The 24664-nt window shown below is 34.5% G+C and overlaps 1 protein-coding gene across 1 annotated transcript in view; it reads left to right on the top strand.

Moving 5' to 3' along the window:
- The window catches only part of DIAPH2 (diaphanous related formin 2), a 243897-nt gene that overhangs the window by 116506 nt on the left and 102727 nt on the right, over window positions 1–24664 (top strand). Inside the window, exons 24-25 of the mRNA XM_055817800.1 lie at window positions 94–219; window positions 24245–24408. Of these exons, the coding sequence (XP_055673775.1) occupies window positions 94–219; window positions 24245–24408 (290 nt within the window). The remainder of the gene's footprint in view (window positions 1–93; window positions 220–24244; window positions 24409–24664) is intronic.

Below are 24664 nucleotides of genomic sequence, written 5' to 3'. Positions count from 1 at the left end.
TTAAGACTATTTATACTGACATTTGTTTTTTTCCCCTTCTGATACCCTTTCTGCAATCTGGAACCTTTCTACTCATTGTCATTTTCTTCTTAGTTTCAGCTCAGACTCTGAAGAGCAACCTTGATTCAATGAACCAGCAGATCCAGCGCCTAGAAAATGACATTAAGAATTTCCCTAAAACACAAGATGAACATGATAAGTTTGTAGAAAAGATGAGCATATCCTTTTTGCATGTCTTCATTGGTCATCTGAACATTCTGATCGTCTGGTAAAGTATTTACAGCACTTGAAAATAAGTTTTAAGTCTCTTATTCCATGCTTTTATTCCAGTGCCGAGAATAGCATAACAGAGCACACTGATCGTAAGAAAACATATAACTGAGTATAACTTAGAGCATTTATTATATTCAGGGCTCCAAAGTGGAAACCGTGTAGCTTTCTTGAAGGAGTAGTTATAGTAATGGGTCATAAAGATAGTAGTAAGGGTGCATTTTTTGCCTTAATGAACAGTATTTAATGATAATTATTGAATCATTTCAATCTAGAAAACTATCAGCAGTAGAGTTGAGATTATTTATTATTTTAGCTTGAGATGTCTTGTATTTTGAAGGGGTCAGTATTAATTTTGTTAATGTTTTTTATTTATTTTCTTGTAACAGATCATTCTAGAGAAGAAGTATTTACCTTTGTTGTACTCAAGTGAGTTGTCCTTTTATTTCTGTAGGGAATAGAGACTGTTGGTCCTTTAAACCTGCAGTACCTAAATCTGTGGGAGAATACCATGTCTGTCTAGCCCGTTTTCCCACCAAAATTTTATATATCCAGCTTTACTTTTGCTTAGAAGTGTAAAGCAGTGAAGTATACTGTAGATGCAAGAAGCTCACAAAACTGTGAGGAAAAACTAGGCAAAAGTCCTTTTTTTCTAAAAAGAAATTTGCAGGGTTTTATTTTACACAAAGCACATGTCTGTATGCGTGGGATTATTTGGAGGTATGGTACATGGCCAAGTCCAAGGCGTTTTGTGTATTTATAGAAACTCAGATAATTCATGTGACATCTTTCTTACTGTGACAAGACAGAAGTGGGTTTTGTAGGTTTTCCAAAGGAGAAAAAAAAATAAGGGGTGGGGGGATTGATGTCTAGAGCTCATCACATTTAGAAATTGAATGTGATGAAGAATTCTCTGAACTACTGTATACTTGGAAAATAACTTTTAGCAGGATTAACCATCTGAATGGATTCAGTGACAGAAATTCACAAGGAGATATTAAATATCTTCTCTATATGGATTTATATTAGGTTTCTGACAAGACTGCAGGAAAAGTAGCTTAAGGCAGACAACTCATGACTAAGTGGAATATTGTTTCGTATTGCTTACACATTCTCTTCCACCCTGTCTTATTTGCAAGGTTAAGAGACTTGCTAGTAATCATGTTTATCAGTTCTGCTGTTAAACCCCCCCCCAGGCTTATTATTTCCCTGCAATACATTCACATCAGAAAATTTTATAATACTGCCTCATAATTGTCCTTGCCTTGTCGTGCTGTGCGTAGGCTGAATGCTGTCAAGTAAGCCACACTTTTGTTCATAAATGAAACCAACGTTCTGAAATGTACCTTTTGCAACTGTGTTTTCTTGTTAAGCTTGACAGCTGTTTTACAGGTTATATACATTATTTTTAAGTTGTGTTGAGTAAATGCTTTGCTATTTGTTCTTTTGCTACCTGTGTATTTACTGTACTTAGAAAAATGATTGCCATCACTCAAGTGATTTGGTGAGAAAAGAGCCAAGTACGTATTGTTTACCTTTTTCTGTTCTGTGGTTGATCACCTGAATTTCTTAAAGAAGGAGGATTGTCTGACAAGCAGAAGAGTTTAAAACCAAAAACTGCTAATGTTTTGTTTTGGTTTTGTATTGACAAAAATATGATGATCCTATGAAATTCTTGCAAATTAGTTGTTGAGTGTCTCCTGGGCAGCCTTGCTTCAGTGGACATACATTGATGTCATGGCTAGATTCCCAATTCCTGGTAATGAAAATAGGCACCCTGAACTGTAGGTGTCTTGACAGCATTTATCAGACTGGCAAATTTTGTGGCTTGCCAAAACAGGTAAGAAATTAGCTGATTCTGCCTAAGGATTTGTGTTTTCATAATTAATGGATGACCTGAGAGTGTTTTTCTTTTTTTAGAAAGTCATAGCCAGTTATATCCGTTTCTGTTTATCATGAAATATTTTGAAGTTCTTTACACTCCCCTATTTATTTTATTTTTTGGATTGAAGAATAAATCTTAGGGGGTGGGTGGGGTGGGTGGGCAATGACATCTCTAGTTTACAGCATGTATTTCTTTTGTTTCTATCAGCTTGTTGACGAACTGTTGATGACACATACAGAGATGAGATAGTTAAAGAATTTCAGGCTGAACATTTCTCTAACTGCTGGAGAGTTTCAGAACATTTGAGATGTGTCTGACCGTAAATCATCTCTGAGTATAGTGTTTTAGGATGCAGGAATTACACCGTAATTAAAGGCATTGTTCTCTTCCTGCTAATAAACAAAAGCTGTTACCGGTAATTGTGGATGAGACTTTCTTCAGAAAATACAAAAAGGAATATTGCTTGATATCATACTAAGGTAGGAGATTAATTAGAATAAAATTACCATGCATAAATTTAATTAATCATAATAAAATGAATTAAATTCTCATAATATAGAAGCAAAGGCTACGGAAGAAATTACCTAATTTTAGGTTTTTAAACTTTTTTTAGAAAATAAGCTTTTGGTACTGTAAGTGAGGAAAAAAAAAGATGGCTGTTCCATAATCTGTTCAAAAAAAAATTCAATATATTGCAGTAATAATATATTCAGGTAAATATACCCCCTTAATTAAAAAAAATAATTAAAGCTGAATTAAATTCATGTAGTTTTGACTACAGTCTGTTAACTTGGTATGTGTTAAAAGGTTATCTTGATACATTTTGATTAGTTACAAACTGAGAAAAATGGGTTAATATTCTCTGAATAGTTAATATTTAAAGTAAGTGTAGGTAACTAAATGAAATAGTTTCAGAGACAGAAGCACATTCAGCTTCACATCACTTTCTTTAGAGTTCTGCCGATATTCATGTAAATGGGTTCTGTGTGTCAATGTGACTTCTTGCTTAATGGTGTCTTATTATTCCATGTATGATGATAAGGTTCAATGAATATCATAACAGAAATTCAGATGATAGTTATAGGTCGGTTGCCATCTTTCATAAGCAATTAATAACTAAGATACAGTATGATCATCTGATTTGATTTCAAACATAATAGAACGGCTTCAGCAAATAATGCCGCTATCAAGTTGATACTTTCTTTTTAACTAAAAACATATATTTTATGACAGTACACAGTCCTGACTTTAAAAATTCAATTATTGTAAGTTCTCCTATACCTGTAGTGGATTGTACCAATGTTTTTTCTCTCAAATACACATAATGACATTGGGTTGACTCTGCAGTTTGTTTCTAGCTTGTGATACTTAAAAAACGTGAAATATTTTGGGGACCTGTTTGTTAGTATTTACTGTCCATATGAGAATCTTCATACTGTCATCAGGTTAATTAAACTTCATTTGCAATAGCAAAGTAGATGCACTTCTTGAGCTTTCTCTGTTTTTACTGGCATTTTTTTAATATCAGATTTCAAATAGATACAGTATTTCAGTAATTTTATAGCTTCATAGTTGTGAAGAGTAAAAACCATGATACTATTTTATCTTTTTCTGCATCAAAACACTGGCTCTGTTACATCATCAGCATGGTGGAACTTCATATTCAAAGAGTAAAGACAGTTCAAACTTGTTTGCATGATCCCTACTTGCTGGGACACAGTTTGGCATTTCTTAAGTGTGTGTTTATGTTGTTTGTAACGAACACTGTGGACTTTTTTTTTTTTTTTTGTATTGAAGTACTTCTGTGGGATTCTGAATTGATTTTTATAGTTGCTGTCTGTCTTGCTGTCATGCTAGGATCTTAGTTTGTCTGTCTTATATTGAGATTTCTGGTTTTAATTGCCTACGTTTTAAGAAATGCTCGCAGCGCTCTTAAAGTCATTGGGATCATGAAGCTGACCTGTCTGGTTGGCCATTGGGAATAATTGATTCCAAAATGAGGATTACAACTAACCTATTACAGAAAGTAGAGCGTAGTATGGAAGGTGGGGGGGAGATATTCTTATATTCTTTCTGTGATTTTCTACTATATTAAATAACTAAAGTGTGATTCTTGAGACAACTTTTTTCATGATCGGATCCATAGCTAGCATCATTACTTGAATATCAAATTGTAAATAATTTAACTTCAAATGTGAGAGTTTTTTTTCTATAATTAGCCCAGCTTCATGCAACACTGGGTATTCTTATTCAACAGTTTAAAAAAGTAATTACAGACTATGAAAAATCTGGCTTTCACTCCTTGTTTTATTTCAGCGTTTGTGCCTCTAATTGAAGGGGGTTTTAAGTGGGAAACTGAGTTTTATATTTACTTGCTGTAGGTGTATATGCTGATTTCTTTTTAGTGATGTTAAAACTTGAGTGTCTCGTCAGGAATTGAGGAAGATAGATTAATGGAGATTAATTGTTGTTAAGACAGTTTAAAGACAACAGAATGAAAAGGTATTTCAGCAGGAATAAATGAGTGTTGTACAGAGGTAACTTACTAATTAATCTTTAATTAGAGCCATAGTTACATAATAAATACCATCTCTTCCTCCCATCATGCGCCTGCCGATGACAAATATTTGTTCCTCTAGAAAACATGCAGGACCATTCAGGTTCGTTTTGAGGAGAAGGGAGAAGGGGCAGAACTAGTGTGGCAGGAGGGCACGCTGTTTGGTCACTGGACATTATGTTCATTCTTTTTGTTATCCTGCCAGTTAGGCTGTGTGGCTTTTGGACCATTATATACTTTGTAAACAATAGCATGTTAATTCTTTTTTATAATGTATCCTAGATGAAGTAGTATATCCTTAAATGAAGATTTCTTACAGCTTTTCTGTTTTCAGCTGTATCATTTCCCCTAGTAAGAGAGATTAACATGCCTAATCATGCTAAAATCTTATGCTTACCAGAGCAATAAATGGTGCCACTTGGTTTTTCTGATTGCATACATGTGAAGAATTAAAAGCTTATTTTTAAATAACTGCTAAATTAAGGGAGCTATGAATGAATAAACAAAAACTACTGCAGATAAAAATTTCAAAGCAGTGTGCATTCATCTCACCATTTAATAGAACAACAGCAATTTGTGAGCTAATTTTAATTTTCAGAAAGTAACACTATTCATTAAAACAGAATTATTTTTATAAAATAAAAAGCTGCCTTCCTGAAAGGCATATATTCTTATTTGATATGTATTTGTGCTCCTAGTTCTAGCTAATAATGACTATTGCTTCACAATTAATATGAATTTTATTAGTTCCTTACTTGATGTACTTCAGTTGTAATGAAATGATCTGGGGAGAATTCTACTTTAAGTGTGTATGGGACTTTAATGCACTGAGAATGTGAGATATTTAATGTGCGCTAAACATCAATGGATAGTTCTCTGGTATGAACCACTGTACTGCGGAATCTTTTAGAGCAGGCCACTAGGGAAGAAACAAATACACTCTGAATCGGAACCTCAGCATCTGGAAACGGCTGTGAACCTTTTTCCTGTCAGAGTGACTGAGCATCGGGACATCGTTTACACACTGACATGGAGTGCTGAAAGAATGTTAATGGCATTAACGCTCCTGTCATCTGTTAACACTTGGGATTTCCTCCTAGCTTGTTATGGAAAAATAACTCACTTAGTGTTTTGAGATGTCATTTAGAGAAACGCCTGCTTTTGTTTTTCAGTCTATTTGAAATGCACTAGTGCCTTAATTTCTGCATCAGAATGTATATTAATATCTGAATTTGCTCATAACTAGGGGCTTATCAAAAACAACCCCAAAGGGGGAAAGTTTCTAGAAAATTTCTTATATGCCCCTACCTTTGATGTAAATTTATTTTGCCTGAATGTATTTGAATGTTTTTTTTAAATGTGGAAGTATTTTTCAGTGCTTTGGGAACTGGAAAAGAAAACCATTCAGTCATTTTTGAAATTCTAGGTCATGTATAATCCTTAAGACAATTGTATACATGTGCCTTTTCTTGCAGTATTTATATAAAGCTTTTGTTCTTGCTGTCTACAAAAATGACGTTTGAAAATGCTTTCATTGGAAAGTGTAGTTCATGGCTGAAAGAGGTACTTTGGGGAAAAGAATGGTTATTTATCCAGATAAAATACTTTTTCAAGATAGTGTCTAAGGAAAGAAGGTCTACCTTACTAAAGTTTGCACATCAATAAGATTATTTGGGGGGGGGGGGGCTTCTCTGAGAACCTGGTTCTTATCCCCTCTCTACTTCCCTCTTCTTCCTACCTACTCATTCCTCACCAAGTGAGAAAACCTATGTGCAGTAGTTAGAAAGTTATGAAGTTATGTGATGATTAACAGAGGAACAGAAAGACCTATCTTCTAGATGTAGCACGGCACTTTTTTTTCTTTGTTTGTTATGGTTACGTTATATGAATATAATCAGGGTGTTTTGTTACTCTTGGTGTTGAGCATTTGTTTAAAAGGTAAGCCTTCTGCTTACAGCTAAAAACACACTCCAAGGAACAGTTAGCAGAAAGTTCATGTCTTAAGATGTGCTAGCAGGGAATAGTCTTGTTGAAGAAGACGTATGAATGCATACAGTGGAAGGAAAAGAAACAAGAGTGGTTTATTCAAGCTTAAGAGATAAAAATGTCAGTTGTGCTCTTCAAGTCTTACCTCAGAAAAAAATTAATACTTGATTACATGGTTAGTCAAGCAATTTCTAAAATGTTTTCAACCATCAATTGTTAGTCTTTTGTACTAATATATAGGGAAGACAGGACAAGTACCATTAAATTATTGTTATTGATACCATTTGTAAATGAGGAAAGACTAGAAACAGTGGAATTTTTAAATCCTTCCCCCCCCCCCCCCCCCGGGGAAAATTGGTCAAATTTCAGTCAACTCTTTCGAACTTTGATATACTTGATTCTTAAGAGTCAGTTGAGGCCATCATATGGTCTATTTTGTTGTCACCATCAAACAACTATGAACTTGCTGAAACTTCAGGATTTTGCTTAATAGCAAGAAATTATAGTATAAATTATATATAGATTGAACATCTAGTAATTGTGCTGGTACTAGGTCACGTAATGAGACTTCTGTTTGGTAGTGATTATTAAGAACATACAATTTTTGTAGTTGTTTGCACTGAAGTATGAGCTAAATTATTTCTTCAAAACTAAACTTGCGATTAATTTAACCCTCCATTAATAGCCTACAAGAAAACCCCTGGTTTTTTTCTAAGTTAATGAAGTAAGAAGAAGAAAGACTTTGTGCTGCCTACTGCAGGTACAGTGCAGGAAAGTAACAATTTATTTGCTGTTGACTCTTTAGTTTATGGAGTTTTCTATTTAAACTGTATCTTGTATTGTTTCAATATATGCAGGGAAGAAACTAATGAAATATACTTTTGAATAGGAAATAAACAGTGTATTGTTTGGAGAGGTTACATTTGAAAACCTTTTTATCTTTGAACACTCGCATCATATTTAAATGTCCATGCTAAAGCAAACAAGGCACACTTGATTAAACTGATCGTGCTTGTAATTCTTAGAAGTACATCTGAAGGTCTGACGTATTTCATCAGCATAGGCAGAAAATCCCACTTCTGAAAGCACTGTGATACAAGATAGGAAGAATTAGTACATACATATAATCTGCTTTTCTTTTCCAAACTAGTGGGGTTTTTTTTAGAAAATTCAGGGCATCAATGAATAAACAGTGTTTTCTTCTTCCATTTTTGCGTTGCTAGTTGTTCAAGCTCATAGCATCTCAGCATTTTGAATCCTACTGAAGAACTGACCCTGCCAAGTTCAAAATCAAATTACAAGCAATTTGTGCTGTTACGTATATTTAGTTGACATTGTTAAGCTAAGGGGGGGAAAAAGGGACTGCTGTTTGATGTTGAGCTCAAATGTACTTGTTTGCTTAGTCTATAGAGAGTGTGTCTCCCTAGCATATAAAATAATGTTCTTGCATGCTACAGCCTTTTTATAGGGACCAATTTAAATTAGATAATCAGCAGGTGAAAAATATTGCTAGGACCTGGTGCAGTTAGAAGGCACAACATCAAAATCACACTCTGGAGATATGTCCTGAACAGCACAGCAGCACTCGCACAGAAGCAATCCCAGAAGCGGTAATTTTTTTTTTTTATTTTTTTATTTTAAATCCTGTTTTTCAGTGACAGTGTTGAGGTGACTGTTGCTATTCAATTTCATTTCCACTGAGAAATGTCAGTATGGCCTTGTGGCATTTACTGATCCTTTCACTTAGCTAATTTTTCACCCTGAAAAAAAAAATGCTGATCCCCCACTAAGATTGCTTTGAAATGTTTGCATGAGTAGTGTCAGATTTTATATGACTAGATACTTGTCATGAAGGTCAACAGACATAATTGTATTCATCTAAGGTTAAATATACTGTTTCTGCTGTGTGTAAATATTCTAGACCAGCAATGTATTATCCCATTGTGTTTGCTGTAATACGCAGCAGATGAAAGCTGTGAATCTTTCTATAAAGTTAAGTTATAAAAATACATTGCTGAAACACGGCAAGTTATTTTGCTATCCTAATAGAATGAATCTCCTTTTCTGGTCACGACTGAAACCCAGTTGGGTTTTCTTTGTTATTTAATACGGTAAATGGTGGTGTTACTAGTTGTTTTCCCAAATAATCTTCTTTTCAAACTAGTCGGAAAGAATTCTATCATAATACTGTTACAATCCTTATTTCAGAATTGCTATACAGGTTTTTATACTAGCCATTTAAAATGAAACTTTTTCATTCATGTACTAATGTGCTTTGAGCATCCATGGTTACTAAGCTTCAATCCTTGTAGAATTAGAGAATTTGCAATAAAAGAGAAGTTTGACCTTGTAGAAAAAAAACTTTTGTAACTTCCTGCTTGATCGAGTCCAGTCTACCAACTGAGAGACAGTGTAACATTAAATATATTTTCCTTAAACTGTTTCTTTGACAGAAGGGGATTGAGGAATGAAGGAGGTTTGAGCATAGTTTTAGCTTTCACTTTTATTCCGTCTGCTTTATCTCTTCTGAGTAAATGTGATACTAAGAGGTACGTGAGAAATAGTGATGGAACTGTCAGTCCACCTTCCATCTTTCCACATTGTCAATTTAAACAGCCAGTGTGGAATTATGAGGGCTTCTTGTAGGGTATGTGGAGTACAGGCTTATCCTGAACCAGAGTGAACACACTTACCATTTACGAACTGAAAGCCACCTCTTTGTTTTACTACCTCTCTTTGTCAGCTTTGAAGGCATGCTGAAGCTTTCTGGAATAAATGTGGATGGTTGGGGGTGGGGTGGGTGGGTATGTGTGTGGTGGGGTTGTGTGTTTAATCACACAATGTATGATATTTTCATTAAAGTGTGCTGAGATTCTTTATTTTCCTCTGTGGTGCACTATGCATCAATATAATTGTTAGTCTGTTTTTATTACATACCATAAAATAACAAGAGATACTGTTCAGATATTTCATGTTAATTGTTTAATTGGATACAGCCTGTGTGTTGCTCAGTGAAATGGAATTTGGAAAACTTTGAATCGGTCAGGTCTAATCTGGCGAGATTCCAGATGGTGTTTTTTGTCCTAATACGAGGGGGTTTTTTACAACACTTTGCTGTGCTTTTGCTTCGTACATGACTTTATTACCTTTTTTTGTATTCCTGTATTTTAATACTTTTATGTTCATGGTTGGAAAAGGAATTTTGTACACATGCATAATTGATCATGAGATATTGCATTGTTTTATCAACAAAACAAGATATAAACCAAGAGAGATATTAGTAAATCATTGTTTCAGTGCTTGACCAGTTATGTGAAAAATGTTGATTTGCTTTGAGACAAGATCAGCCTCACAGACTACAGACCGCTTTAAGGGCATAAACAAAGGATGATGAGAAGTAGCAATTTATTTAGGAGAGTAAGGTATCAGTCAGGTTCTTTAGGGACTGATGTGAAGTCCGTTTTTATGTACTAGCTTCAAGAAGATTCTGTAACAAAAGGCAAACAGTATATCAGTTAGATTCTCAGGTAACAAATCAGCAAGAATACAAACACAAAGGAGATAAATACTACATGGTCCTGGGAGGGGAACTGGGACCTAATAGTGTGAGAATAACTCTGAAAAAAGTGTGTGATCCTCTATGTGAGAAAAACAGCAGTGGACTTTGCGATCATAAGGATAGAGTTTGGTAAGATAAATTGTATACTACCTTCTCTTGCTTATAAAGTTAAAAAAAAAAAAAGAAACAAAACCAGCTGGAAATGTAATATAGCTCATAGTTCCTCATGGAGGAAAGTTAATGAATTAGAATTTTGCTAAGGGTATGTTCTTTATTTTGTTGTCTAGAAGATAGCATGGTAAGTGTGTGTGTTGATTTCAGGGTTTTTTATGTTTATGTAGGTGCTTTATAGCAAAGAGGTTAGGTAAGTTGCATGGAGTTGAAGGTGGGGCTGTCAGGTGTGTGTGTGGGGACGGTATCACAGAAAGGCATGGCACTAGGCCTGGAGGGGAGAAGCATAGAGATGCCAAAAGTATGAATGAAAAGTGTTCATAACTCATCTTCATGAAAAATCGCACAATTTTTCTGAAAAGTGTTGAATCTGTGAATTAAGTCAAAACTTTGTGCTTATATGCCCTCTGTTGTACCTAGTAAAAACTTCTCTGAAGAACTTTCCTTTCCCAGGTGGTGAATTTGCCCAGTTCACTGGCTCTTCAGAGTCAGTTAATAGTTTTTGTTACTTTAGTGTTGCTCTTTAAAGGGCTTTTGTCTGTCTTGTTTTCCCCTTCATTCAGATGTACGTAGAAAGAATCACCTGTAAAATGTCTTTCTGCCAGATTCAACGCACAGTGCTTTAGAGAGCTTTCTGCTTCCTTTATCGTCATACATTTTTGCTATTCTTTCTTTTTTTCCTATTTGATTCACCTTTCTTAAAGCAAACTAAAATACCCACTGTGTTCCAGGTGATAACTACAGGATTATATAGGTGTAATCATTACTTCAATTGAACTTGAAAATCACCTAATAATGTGTCGTGTGTCGATGCATAATGTTAATTTCTCTTACAGTTATTTGCTATCAGTATAATAAATGACATCCCTTTAGAAAATGGTTCTTTGAATTTTAACTGGTCTCAACTAAGGTACTATTTCCTTAATATGTAAAAATACAAGAACTATGGGACATTTTAAATGAAAATAGTGTTACATAAAGCAGACTATCAATTTTCTTTCTCACAGTATGTTTCTACCTTCAGATCTTAATTTCTTTTTAAAAAGGAAAAGCCCTGATGCAAAGGGACATAAGACTATGTTGATGTCTTTCATGTTGGGCTATACTATAAATATTGTGAACAGGAGTGTACAAATAATCTGTAACTTCCATTAGAGTATGAATAAAGGAAGAAATTGGAAAATGTTACAAATGGGGAGGTGTAATGATATGCAACAGGTAGCTGTGTGGCAATTAAGAACTTCAAATAGCTTATTTTTCCAGTTTTTGTTTACTGGAAAACATAATTTCTGTAAATTACATAGTACAAACTTTTGTAGGTTATCTGTTTAAGTCCAGATGTTTGCCTATAGATTTGTGTTGGATTTTTTTAATCCTTGAGATTATGTAGATGTACCACTTGAGGGAGCTCCGTTCTGTTCTCACCTTGACGACTGCATCTCAAATTCTGCTTTAAAGCTGGTATGAAAAAGATTGAGAGAGGATTTTATACAAGAAAGAAGAAAAGTATAAAAATGTTGCTGAAATGCATTTTTAGCATATAAATTGGCTACCTAGTGATAGAAAAAAAAATGGCTGTAATCTCCACTGACATGAAAATTTTAGAGGAGGAAAAGCCTGCTTGTTTAGGAGATTCTAAAGAGTAAAATTCTATGTGCAAAAGTCTACTTAAACACTTGGAAATCTAAAGGCTTCTTGATTGTGAATAATTGCCTGAGGGAAACTGTGCTTTCATCCTTAAATTTATATTAAACCCAGTTGTCCAGATCACTGAAAGATAATTTTGTACAGAATTGTGCACTACTAGAATGATAATTCATTAGACATCCATTTCCTAATTGCTGTACACTTAATTTAAAATGTGAAATTAAAGGGAGAGTGCACTGTATAAATCCCTGGAGCTGCAGCATTAGATATCAAAGTCAAGCTGGCATGAGACATTGCTTTATAAAAAATGTTGGTGTTGGTGGAACTGCTTTTTGCCCTCTATCCTTCTCCGCTCCAGAAAAAGAAATAATAATAAAAATAAAAAACAAACAACTTTTTGGAGGGGAAGGATGCAATCGGAAAATATACTCACTTTTTTAAAGCAGTTTGTCTTCAGTGTAGGAAACTAGGAAACTTTCATTTCAGATCCTGATTGCCCTGTGATTATGCTCTTTGCTTTTCTGTCTAACCAGAACATTTGTTTAAGAAATATTTTTAAGTATTTGTTGGCTGAGATCGAAATACGAGGTATTAGTTTACTGGCTTTTCCTTCTTTTAGTCCCAATCGTTTGAGGCAAGGCTATTTGTGTGCGTGGGGCGGTGAGTTCCGAGCGAATAATTGCCAGATGAACTACTAAAACAAAAAATATGTAACCCTATCTGGAAAGAAAGCAGGGAAAGGACATGCACCATTTTAATCAAATCATTAATGGTGAGTGGGTTTAAGTATGCAACTGATATTCAAAATACTATTTATGTGCAAAATAAACTGTTATTTTCAGAGTGTCGTCTTTCACTCTCATTTTCTCCTATACTTGGATTTGTGAAAACTTCATTGCAGCAGTCATTTGCACTAAACAAATCTCAATTTGAATTAATTTATTCTGTGCTTTTTTTTAATCAGGTGACATAAAATCATTCCTTTTCCTCTTTCATTTTGAAAATCTAGGCTCTTGAAACATATGATTTGAACTTTTCCAGGTTTCTAAAAGTAAGAAAATTAGGGGTTCTGATGCTGCTATATTAAAGAAAACCTAGAAATATAAGAAGGCACTTGTATTTCCTTCCCCACACTTCACCAAAATCTCTATCTGGATGAAGTAACCATCAGATCTGCTGATTGAAGCTTGTTAGAACAGGGCACAACTGACAGCTTGAACATACCTCTCTTAATTAAATCCAGATGAAGTGTGGAAAAAGTGCATGATCAAAGAGGAAGTGAACGTGGTTGCAGTTTCTCTGAAAGATTTAGGGCACGCAAAGCTATAAGTATTGTTTAAGGCATCTTATTTTGTGTCCCAAAGCTAATATAATATTTCTAGGGGTGGCTACCTTACCGTGGCTTTGCTGAAATAGATATCAATAACTAATATTTTTTTTAATTGTTGTTAGAATATTGTTTCTCAATGCTCTATTTGAAACAGTCACATTTAATTTGAATACAGATTTTGCAGAATCATTTTGTTTGTACTAGCTGCATTTTATTTTCTTTCTTGTTTTTATTAATCTAAACAAATTTTTATCTAATTATTCTCCAGGGAAGGTATGCTAGGAATCCATTAGTCTTGCAACATTTTCTGTTTGATATATTCTTGACTATCATGTTTTCTGTGTTGCTTTCTAATTAATGTATGAATAGTATTATAATTAATTGTGTGCCGCCGCAAAATATGAGAGCGATGCGAGTTTGAAAAAGCTACAAATACTACTCCATATAGTTTCAAATTATTTTTCAACTTAAATCCCACAAATGAGAATTGAGTTAAGAACTAGATGATTTCTGTTGTAAAAGGTGCTGGAAAAGCACCTGTACTAAAGTATACAGGGAGTGACTTTTCAGATGAGTTAGTATGGGATTCCAGGCAAAAATGTGGTCCATGACTTATAAGGATCTGAGCAAAGATCTATGAATATTGTACAAGCATAGAAAAATAACCTGTAAAGTATTACCAAGCTGGAATAATAGACTGGAAAATGCATTACAGTCTTCTGTAACATTGAAAGACTCCTTTTGTCTTTCTTGTCTCTTGTCATCTGTGTCTTTTCCTGTACCCTGCCGTCAGTTACCCCCTCTTCATGCTATCATCATGTAGGTACTGTAGGTCTAAAAATGCTTAAGAGCTGTGAGGGAGGATTAGGAAGTAGTAACCAATACGTGCTGGTTGTGAGCTAATATCTATACCTGTATGTGTTTTGTTCTTCGAGTGGTATAATCTTCCTTTTTCTTTATTTCAGCAGTGCTCTGAACTTTGCCGTTCAGAGCAGATGAGGCTGCATGGTCACCTCTCATTCATGAATGGTGTTTTGCCAGTCTCCTACAAGGATGTTTTTCACCCGTCAGGCGGTGTCACTCAATTCAGTTCTTCTCAGCATGTTTTTCCAAAAGCAGTTTCAAAATTCTGGTGACTTCATCAGTGGAAATGAAGTTTTGCTTTTGTCAGGATGAAAGGTTTGGTTTGCGTTTTCAATTGTTTTGATCTTTCTATCTCCTGTTAAAAATAGGAGTATGGACTTTAGGGATTATTTCCCTGTTACAATTACGGGAAAAACCCTTAACTTCTGAGGTCAGCAACTTCCTTTTTCTCTTGGGGGATGGTGGGGCAGGGGGAGAAAAGGTTCATTTAGGTTAATACCTAGCTCTAATTTTGGCATTTCTCAAGAATTCTTTTAAGTATTTTTGTTTAAGGAAGACAAGATCAACCTTCTCTCTAGTCTGTGGCTTTATAAATGTTGCCTTTTATGTGTTCTCTTTGAGGAGTCAAGTGCTCTTGTTTCCTTCTAAAGTTTTCTTCCTCATGCTACCACAGCAAATTCCTAAATTGGCACCGTAAGTCTTTGAGCAGACTTTTCCAATATAAACCAATTTAAGAAACAGCCTGTGGAGCTTTGTTTCGTGGACTGAATATTTTATACAACTGGCCCTTGTTTATCATTTTTTGCCTAGAGGGTTCCTATGGGACTTCTAGAGAACTGAGCACTGATCGTTGCATCCTGATGAACAGAAGTATAAATAATAAAGGCAATGTTCAAATTATGTTGACATAAGCTTTCTCTTGTGCGTAGTGCTGTATGTAGAATCAATGGCGATGGTCTTTTCATTATTGAGAAGTTTGAATACATGAAAATCAGGAATTGAAATGATTGCTTAGAGCTAGCAGTAAGTAAACATTGACAGATTTTTCTAGTGTTTATCAAGATGCAAGTTTTATGGCCATTTAGGGACAAATCAGAAAGCCTCATCTTAATTAACATGAACCTAAGTATGAGTCTGCAATTTAGGAGGAAGGTGCAGGTCACAGCTAGCATTGTTATCAGAGGGTTGTGATCTCTGTGCTTCGTTGTCATTAACACAAACACTGAAAAAGTGTCTGGACACAGTGAATGCAGTTGTATTAAATAATTCTGATAGTTAATGATTTCTTAGGTACTGATGTAATGAAGGCCAGGGAGGGGAACAGACCTCTTTGCTGTACAATAACTTAGAAGCAACTGCTCTTTGGTGTGGTTTTTTTTCTGGGCTCTCCTGTCAAATGCTGAATTATAAGGTAATTTGTTTTGTAATGAGAAATCAAAAGCTTATTGTGAGAATTTCTGGGTATTTTGTTAGTGAATCTTTAAGCTCTTCAGACATACATGTTTTTGTGTAAACAGGTAAAGTGGGTCCTGGTCCTTCTATGGGTCTTGGTCTATTTGCGTTCCAATTTGGGTAGATGAAGTGTATTGTAATGAAGATTTCTGCATGGTTTTTTTCCCCCACAAATGCTTTAAACAGGAAGAAAAGATTAGGTATATAATTGTGATTCATAATTATCTGTGTATGCTCCAGAAGTCTTGTTTTCTGTGTAGTCACAGAGATACATTATGTATGTAGTGTGAATGATAAAATTGTTAGCATCTGTTTACAACTGATAGCATGTGAAAATAAAGCTATCAGTGCAAATGACTTACTGTTATTAAAGCTGAATTTCTGTCTTCAGCTAATAAGTTCTGCTTGTGTTTCTGCAGTTCAATTCAAAGGGTGCTCTATTATGAATGAGCTTGGAGATTAGAAGCTAAGAGCGTTGGTACATCCTTCATTAAAGGTGACTACACTATAGAATCAAACTTTCTCTTTTAGCTATATAAAACATATTTTTAGCCTAGTTTAGTGGTTCCTTGATCGAGAATCCTACTTGGAAATGGTATGCAAGAGTTTTGAAATGACATAATGCAGCTTGCATGGTTGAAATATTTTTTGTAAATTTTCAGTTACTGGTAGTTTTTTGGAAACCATTATAAAAATATTTGTGCACTTGTTGAAGTGGATGTCTTAAATTTTATATATTAGATAAGCGTATGTATAGGAAGGAAAAAAAAGTGGTTTGCTCTGTGATCAGTGTATGGCAATAGATTAGCAAGCAATCTACTTATGGTTTTAATTTCAGATGATCATGCCAAGGGATTACATTGTTTTCATGAACGAGTCTGAAGCATGGGTTTGGGTTTTTTTTGTGAAGCCAGACAATGAGTTGGCTGAAGCGTGGATGGGAACCTAAATCAAACCCAGTGCAGATAAATACGCTCAATTATTTGGTCCTTATACTTTCTCTATCTGAATTGTTAGTATATTGTGAAATTCTGATGACGATGAGAACAATCCATTTTATTAAAGAACAAGTTTAAAAACCATTTAGATTTGTTGAAATAATGAACTGTTCAGCAAGGTAGTTTTAAAAGTGGATGTTTGTAGTTCATAGTGATGATTCTGAGAACTGTTTCGTTTTTAGCATTTCATGTTTTTCTTCAGGTGTTTTCATAATCAAAATTTATGATTTTGGCATGCTTGGGGTGGGACAAGCTGTATTTGGATCAAGTGCAGCGTGTGAAGCATCTATTTCTAAATTTTAGGAGTTTTTAATGTAATGAAGTTACTTTACGTATCCAGCTTAGAGGGAAAGAAATTATTTAAGGTGTTATATCTTGAAGTTGGAATTACATATGAAGAGGGTAACCAAAGCCTTGTTCATTTGGATTTCCCAGAATCCCAGAATGGTTGAGGTTGGAAGGGACTTCTGGACATCATGTTGTCCAAGCACTCTGCTCAAGCAGGGCCATTTAGAGCAGGCTGACAGGACTGTGTCTTTTGAGTATCGCCACAAGTCCATAACCTCTCTGGGTAACATGTTACAACACTCAGTCAGCCGTTTAAGCTCAGCTTGGCTGCTCGTTTCAGATTCAGACTTGATTCTTGATTCAGACTCAGCAATATAGAATATCAAATATGCATTAGGTTGTGAGTTTCCATTAAAGTACCTTTAGGTACAAATGCAGATCCCTTTGTGGAAGCAACCTTCTAATTGTTTTCTGATTTCTTGTCTTTTCTACTGTACATTTAATTTCTTTTTGTTGCTAATTTCTTACTGCTGAGAATGTCAAGTGCCACCTATGACATAATGTTTTCTTGCAGGCAGATCTGGTGATCCACAAATTGATACTAGTAAAATGCAATATTTATGATGAGTGGTGTCACAAATATTTTTTAATCCCACTCTTGTATGCTTTGTTTTCTACATCATAAAGGCATAAAAAAGATAATCAGCTGTTGTCTGATTGTTTACACAATTCTTTCTGCCTAATTAATTCTCCCCCAACTATGTCATTTCAGGCTCCAACAACTTTACTTCCGAGCATTTTGAATAGGCAGCTTTTCAGCATATTTATTAATTTTTCCCCACAGTCTGCAGTAGCATGTTACAGATTGAGCTGGCTGACAGTTAACAGAAGTAAAGCTAGCTTTCTTCAAAATAAAAGAATGGACACTCAAGATAATAGACTGGTTTTATAACATTAGAATTTATATCCTCTGCATTGGATTAATAATGAAGTTCTAATTTTACCAAAACATCAACTATCGCTATGTTAGTTGTTCCACATATTCTAGATGCATCTGTCCCTTTAAAGAGTTGTGTGGATGCGTATCTCCAGAATAGTAAGTGGCATTATGATACGAATGTAGCTGCATTGCCTCCTGCTTCGTGTACTGCTGACATTAGTTCCATAGCTCTGCTCAGGACAGGAGAGAAACATTTAAACGTATAATTTGTCATAGACATTTTAATAAACCAGTTTTAATTAAACTGTATTATCTGAGACACAGAACATTCGGTTGGAAATTGTCAATTTTCAGAACAGTAAACGAATACTCAAGAGTTTGAAATAGATAACAGAATAATTATTTCAAATTGTAAATTTAGTAAAGCATGAAGGATTATGTGTTGTCATATATATTTTCAGTCTTGCAGTATTTAGGGTTATGAAGGCTTGGAGCTTTATCACTGCGTAATGATATAGTACATGGACATTTTGCACTCAACACAGATTTATCAATCTGCAACTTAAAGCTAACAAGCAAAACACTGCGCATTTTTCAGAAATGTATTATTTTAAGAAACATAAGTTATTTGCATTGCAAATAGTAAACGGATTACCGGTTTTCTTACTGTAAATTCAAAATTACTGTTGGCTATAGTTTTTGTCTAAAACGAGTGTGTCATATAAAATCTAACTGTAGAATCAAACAGAAGTGCACCTAAAAAGGCTGGTGTGGACAAATTCAAGCGAAGTCATACAGAGACTTATAATGAACATCTTTCAGGTTTTCTTCAATGATGCTGTCTGTCTTGAGAACAGTTCCTGTCTGTAATTAATATGAGGATCAGTGTGTAGAATAAGAAACCTCGATACCTTCAGTAAAACTGGAAGTTAACTGAAAAATAAGTAGATCAGACGTTTAAATTTGAAGTGGCTTGGCTTTCCAGAGTCATAGAAAATCCCAGGCTAACTATTTTTTATTTTTTTATCTCCTCATTATAATGCTGATTTATATAACATGCTAAATACATTGATTCTTTCCCTTTTGGTTGAGTATGTTTATGGATGAAAACATCCTCCATCTCTAGTCCCAGTGGGCCTTTATTTTCTTTTGCCCTTGTGTTTTTGCTCTCTAGGAGTTAATACATCTGTAGTATAACGCCAGCTACCTCTTTCTTAAATGTGTTTTTTGGTTGTTGGTTTTTTGGGTTTTTTTCTCTTTGCATCAGCACAAACTTTTAAGAATCAAGTGTTACATGAAAAACTCTCCCAGTGGAATGCTGCTTTTGCCTGTTTTCAGCTTCCTGTGACCGGTAGCTGGAAGGACATGTCAAAAAGAATATCTATTCAGTCTTTGAAAAAATACTTTTGCAAAGTGTTTAGAAGTTTCTAACAGGTATCTCCTTTTAATGTGCATTCTTTCTTCTTCTGGAGGTATCAGAGACATCAGCTCTGTGGTCTGTTTGTTTTACTGTTTCAGATCTGTTATGAACATGCCTTAAATTCCCTTTCTATAGAGACTGTGTGCCTTGGAGAGGGACCTCACTAACTGCTGGAACACCAGTGCATTTTCTTCTATAATTATAGTTAAATAACCACTGTTCTTTCTGCAGTGGCATATGTATTGTTGATGAAAGCCAAGCTGTCAGTGGACAGTAATAAGTGTTGCCTTTGGGGAGATGAACTTTTTGTGTGTTCAGGCACTTTTATTAACTATTATTCAAGTTATCAATATATTTATGTGAAAATAATAGGAGATGTTATGGTAGAAGTCATGATTTTCCCTCCAGCTGATCTAAGGTCTTTAACCTTGATTTCTCTGATCTTTTTATCTCGTATGTTTACATGGAAGAAACCAGTAGAAAGCATGGAAGTACCGTGATAGTAGTCCTAATATGGACATAAAGAATTTAATTCTACTATTTATGGTAATTAGTGATTCTTTATTTCTGATATAATGTGGTAGCATAGTTCATGGTAACATTTGTATCCATTGCTTGCTTAATTTAGTGAATTAGTTTAGGCATTGCACTGAAATGCCAGCAGACTGGTCATCTGGTCATATTTCAAAGTGTAAAAAATCATTGGTTTACTTAAAGTTATTTTTAGCTGTTTCAGCTGGCTGTGTACAGCCGTACTAATATTTACCTCTGTTGTGATACTGACACTACACTTATTCTCACTGCAGAAATCCTTATCCATCTGGGTATCTAATTATTTTTCCCCCATTCTGGGGGTGGTCATTGTTAAGCAAACCACAGAACTTGGATGGAAGCTTAAATTGGCAGCTGCAGTGCAGACACATTAACAGGTTTATTTATTTTTTTATTTTTTTTAAAAAAAAGGAAGAAAAAAAGGTGTGGAGGTTTCCCAGCCCCTCTCCTAACAGTGAGAAGAAACAGGAAAAAGTAGAATTTATAGATAACTGCAATTTGGGAAAAGAGTTAAACCAGTAAGAATAATGGAAGTTAATGGTCTACATTCACCTGTATGTTTTTAATTTAAAAGACACAAAGTTTTCTTTTACTTTTTGTTTGCATTTTAATGTTCTTCAGAGTTCTTCAGAGACATGGCATGCAGAGGATTTTACTGGATTGCATGGTGAAGCATGTATTTCTAACTTTTTGATACTGCTTACTGAACAGTGATCTATTTAATTAATCTCAGGGTGATGTGTTAGAACCAATGCAGTAGGATAGCACTTTCAGAAGACACCTGTAAATTTTAAACTGAAATAACACTTTTTCAAAAATTCACACTTGACACTTAGAATATCTCAGAGTAGTTTTGTGTAGTTGCCTTTTGCAGTGGTATTAAATTGAAGAAAGGAAAGGGATGAAACAGCATAAACTTTCCTTTATGTAGCAATCGCTACATATAAAAACTTCAGTAAGGATTGTATGTCCAGAGTTGCTTAGATGGTGATTAGGGATGGTTCTGTTATCCTTGCAGTGCTGTATTTCCTAACCTTAGTAAAGCAATAACTGTTTGTAAATCTGTATACACAGACCTGTTTTTCTTGGTTTATGTGGAACTTGGGGAGGCAGGTATGGTGCTGAAGAAGAAAGAATGTTTCCAAGTGGGGCTTCTGGGATATTTTTTTTTTGTTTAAAATTTTCAAATAGTAGTATTTAAAGTAAAGTCTTGGCTTAGATTTTTCTTATGGTTATGAAAGAAATTGAAAAAAAAAATAAATGTGTATGTGGAAAAAACCCTTGTAAATAAAGTAATTTCATTTACCTGAACAACAGGTTTGTGATTTTTGTTTTGATTCAGAATACTAAGAATGAAACCTTGTTTACAGTTTTTAAATGAGCACTCATTAAAGCTTCAGTCTATATTAATGAAAACTTTTGGAATTAAGTACTAATAATACGTACAGTTTTGATAGCTTAGATTTTCAATCGTTTTTTTATGCAATAATGTAGGCAAGTACAGCTTTGCTTCTCTGTTGTATTGACTGTCTTTGCAATGAGTTGTAGTACATTTCAAGGTGATGTTTCAAGTTATTAGTATTTCATGAGCATGAAGACTGTATGAAGCATATAGAGTGTGACAAAGGAACTTCGTTAATATGATGTACCATATGACTGGAAACTATTGTGTTTACGGCACTGACTTGTTTTCTTCAAAATTAAGTAGAGTTAAAAAATTCTGTCTTACTGACATTCTTTTGTCTTACAAGCCATGTGTTAATGGTATTTATTTGCACTTTTGTACTTATCAGATCAAACAAAAAAATTGTTGAAATTACAGTATATGTTTCTGCGCTGTTACTTGAAAATATTTCCTAGTTTCATTACCAGTATTGGGGTTTTTTCTCTTTTAAGTGCTTACTGTGGCTATTGCTCATGTTAAATGTGCAGCTTGAATGGAGAATTTGACTCTGGGAGTCTTGTCTGAAAGAACTAAATTCACATCTAGAAGGTTGAGTGTTTTTTTTCTTTTATTCAGACTTCAGTCATTCTTAATATATTGATTTGGGTTTATATTGTATTATATGAGGTTCTTTCTAAAGGAATCATAGATAAAATTTGTATAGTTATATACCTTCATATTTCTGTTTCCTACCATATTTGGTGAGTTTTTCAATACAGTGGTCTGCTGACTCCAAGGCAATTCATGTTTTTTTCTAAAATTTTAGGCTGTGTTCAATAATTCAGTGATGTGCCATTATTACCTACTTAATGTATTCTTGCTATTAAACTTTAATTTCCTTTTGTACAGTTAAATGTCATTAAAGAGGGAGCTATCCCAAGTTTGTCTTGTGTTAACATGAGTGATTCAAGCTTGACATTCTAACCAAGCAGGTTAAACTTCATTTCAGTAAACTGGAAATATAGGTGTATTAGTACTGTGTTTGCAGTGGTATGAAACTATACTGGTAGATATTACTGTTTCAAAGTCTTGATATTTATGTGTAAAGATCCATAGTGTTGGTTTTTACTTTCTGCCTGTCTAAATGAACATTATAAGCTGACATTCTATGAACAAGATAAAACAGCTTTCCTTTTATGCTACTGAGGCTTTAATGAATTAGGATTACTTAGAAAATTATCCCTTTGGAGGAAAGCTTATATTATGTAAAGTTTTCAGACATACTTTCAAGAACCTGTTTGTAGTTGACTATTTACATACTCTCCCATTAATCAAAGCAGGAAAATCTAGGTGAAATATCAGGCCTCTTCACAATGGGAGATGCTTTCAGCCTTGTTAGGCTTCCTTTTAGCTTCGTGTAGCTTGGAGATGGCAGCCCTTTACTCAACAGTATCCAAACACTACAGAAAGGCTTTGAATAGAATATCCACCTGAATTTCTTTATTCTGCAATTTGTTGATGGTTCTCTAAAGAATTATTTTTGGGTTTAGTCTGGTCTTGAAAAGAAATGGTTTATAAGATTTCTCTGTATGTCTGTTTTCCCTAATTAGTTTCTAGGTTGTTTGTTATTTTACGGAGAGATACGGATCTCAAAAATATTGAGTAATTACAAATGTGGTACTAGGCAGAGTCTCAAATTAGAGTCTCAGGTATGGGGAAAGGTTGAAGCATGAGCTCTGCTGTATTAAGAATCAGAATCTGCATGGAAGAGAGTCATTACAAGTGAAAGCCACAGGGAGCCAGGCTGCATGATTTTTGTAGTTCAGGGAATAACTTGTGTCTTTTGTTGTTGGGTTTTGATAGGTACAGCACAACACTTTCATCAGCTACAATTTGGTATCAGCAGAACTAGTTTAATCGTGTACTAGCTGACTTTTTTACAGTGATTTGTGACTGTTATCTTTGTGGATACAAACAAATACAACAGAAGAAAACAGCAGACGAAAACCTACTTGCTTTGAGACAGACTTAGTGTTTCCCTTAGCAGTTTGCACCCTTCCTTTATTTGCAAATGAATTGTTCTAAAAATATTTTTTTTCATATAAGGGGGAAAAAAATGCCACATTTTTCTATTTAAAAGGATTATGCCAAACTTTTAACGATGACTGCTGAGATGGAAGTCAACCTCTGTTGCATTTCTAAACTTCCATACTTCCTAACAGAAATACAGAATTCTGTTGTTCTGTGATGTTTTTCTTACTAATAATTTTTCAAAGCTGTTTGTCGGTTAACTGGGGCAAGTGGGTGGATGTTCCATTTTTAGAAGTTCTGTGAAATTACATAGTTGAGAGAGTGCCCCAAATAACTGTACATTGTACAAGCAGCCTGAGGCATGAGCTGAGCTTTGTGGCTAGGCATTAAAGAATCCACAAAAAAGACATCCATATTAAAAGGCAATGAAAATTAGACATCATATTATATAATTTTGTCATTGATGGTTATGAGCAATGCAAATTCTACATATAAAATACAGGTATATAATACACAGGGACATGACATCACCTGAACAGGGTGGATGTTATAGTCAGATTCTCACAGAAAACTGATTTTCAGTATGACTTTTAATAGACAGTATTTTACAAAATTAGATTATTTATTAAAAGAAAAATGTCTAAGGTATTTGGAAATTTTACCAAGTTAGTTGTATAGTGTGTTAATGGCAAACCTTCACCATTGGAAAGGGATCATTTAACGGAAAAGTGTGCCACAACTTGGTATAAACTTGCAGACATGTTAACATTAATATATAAAATTGTCATATTTGAAAGCAGAACAGCACTAGCAAATTTTCCATTTCTAACCTTTGTGTTGAGTTTTCTTTACTTCTTTTTTACCGTTAGATTGGATTACATTGAATCATTTTCCTTAACAAAACCTTACAGCTTTGCTGAGAGTGCCCGAGAGCAATACGAAAAATTGTCCAACATGCACAACAACATGACTAAATTGTATGAAAATCTGGGAGAATACTTTACCTTTGATCCCAAAGCAGTAAGCATAGAGGAATTCTTTGGCGATCTGAGCAACTTCAGAACTCTGTTTTTGGTGAGTAACATCTGCAAAATGTTATGCATATTCTGATATCTTCTTTCTCCTAATTTTAATTCTTTCCTCTCTCTCGTTTTTTGTTATAGTTAACTTTATGTTTTGTTCTGTGGCAGGAAGTCGGGTGAATGTTTCCAGAATGATTTAGATTTTGGTCACTGATAGCTATCATCCTGCATTTTGTAACTTGCCAGCTCAACTGTGTAAGAGGTTGAGACATACGGATAATTACAAATTGTTTTTCCTCTTTTCAAAA

The sequence above is a fragment of the Falco peregrinus genome, chromosome 13, assembly GCF_023634155.1.
Source record: "Falco peregrinus isolate bFalPer1 chromosome 13, bFalPer1.pri, whole genome shotgun sequence".
In the NCBI taxonomy this organism is placed as follows: domain Eukaryota; kingdom Metazoa; phylum Chordata; class Aves; order Falconiformes; family Falconidae; genus Falco; species Falco peregrinus.
Note: the sequence above shows the minus strand (reverse complement) of the source record. Positions and strands in the feature narration are given on the sequence as shown.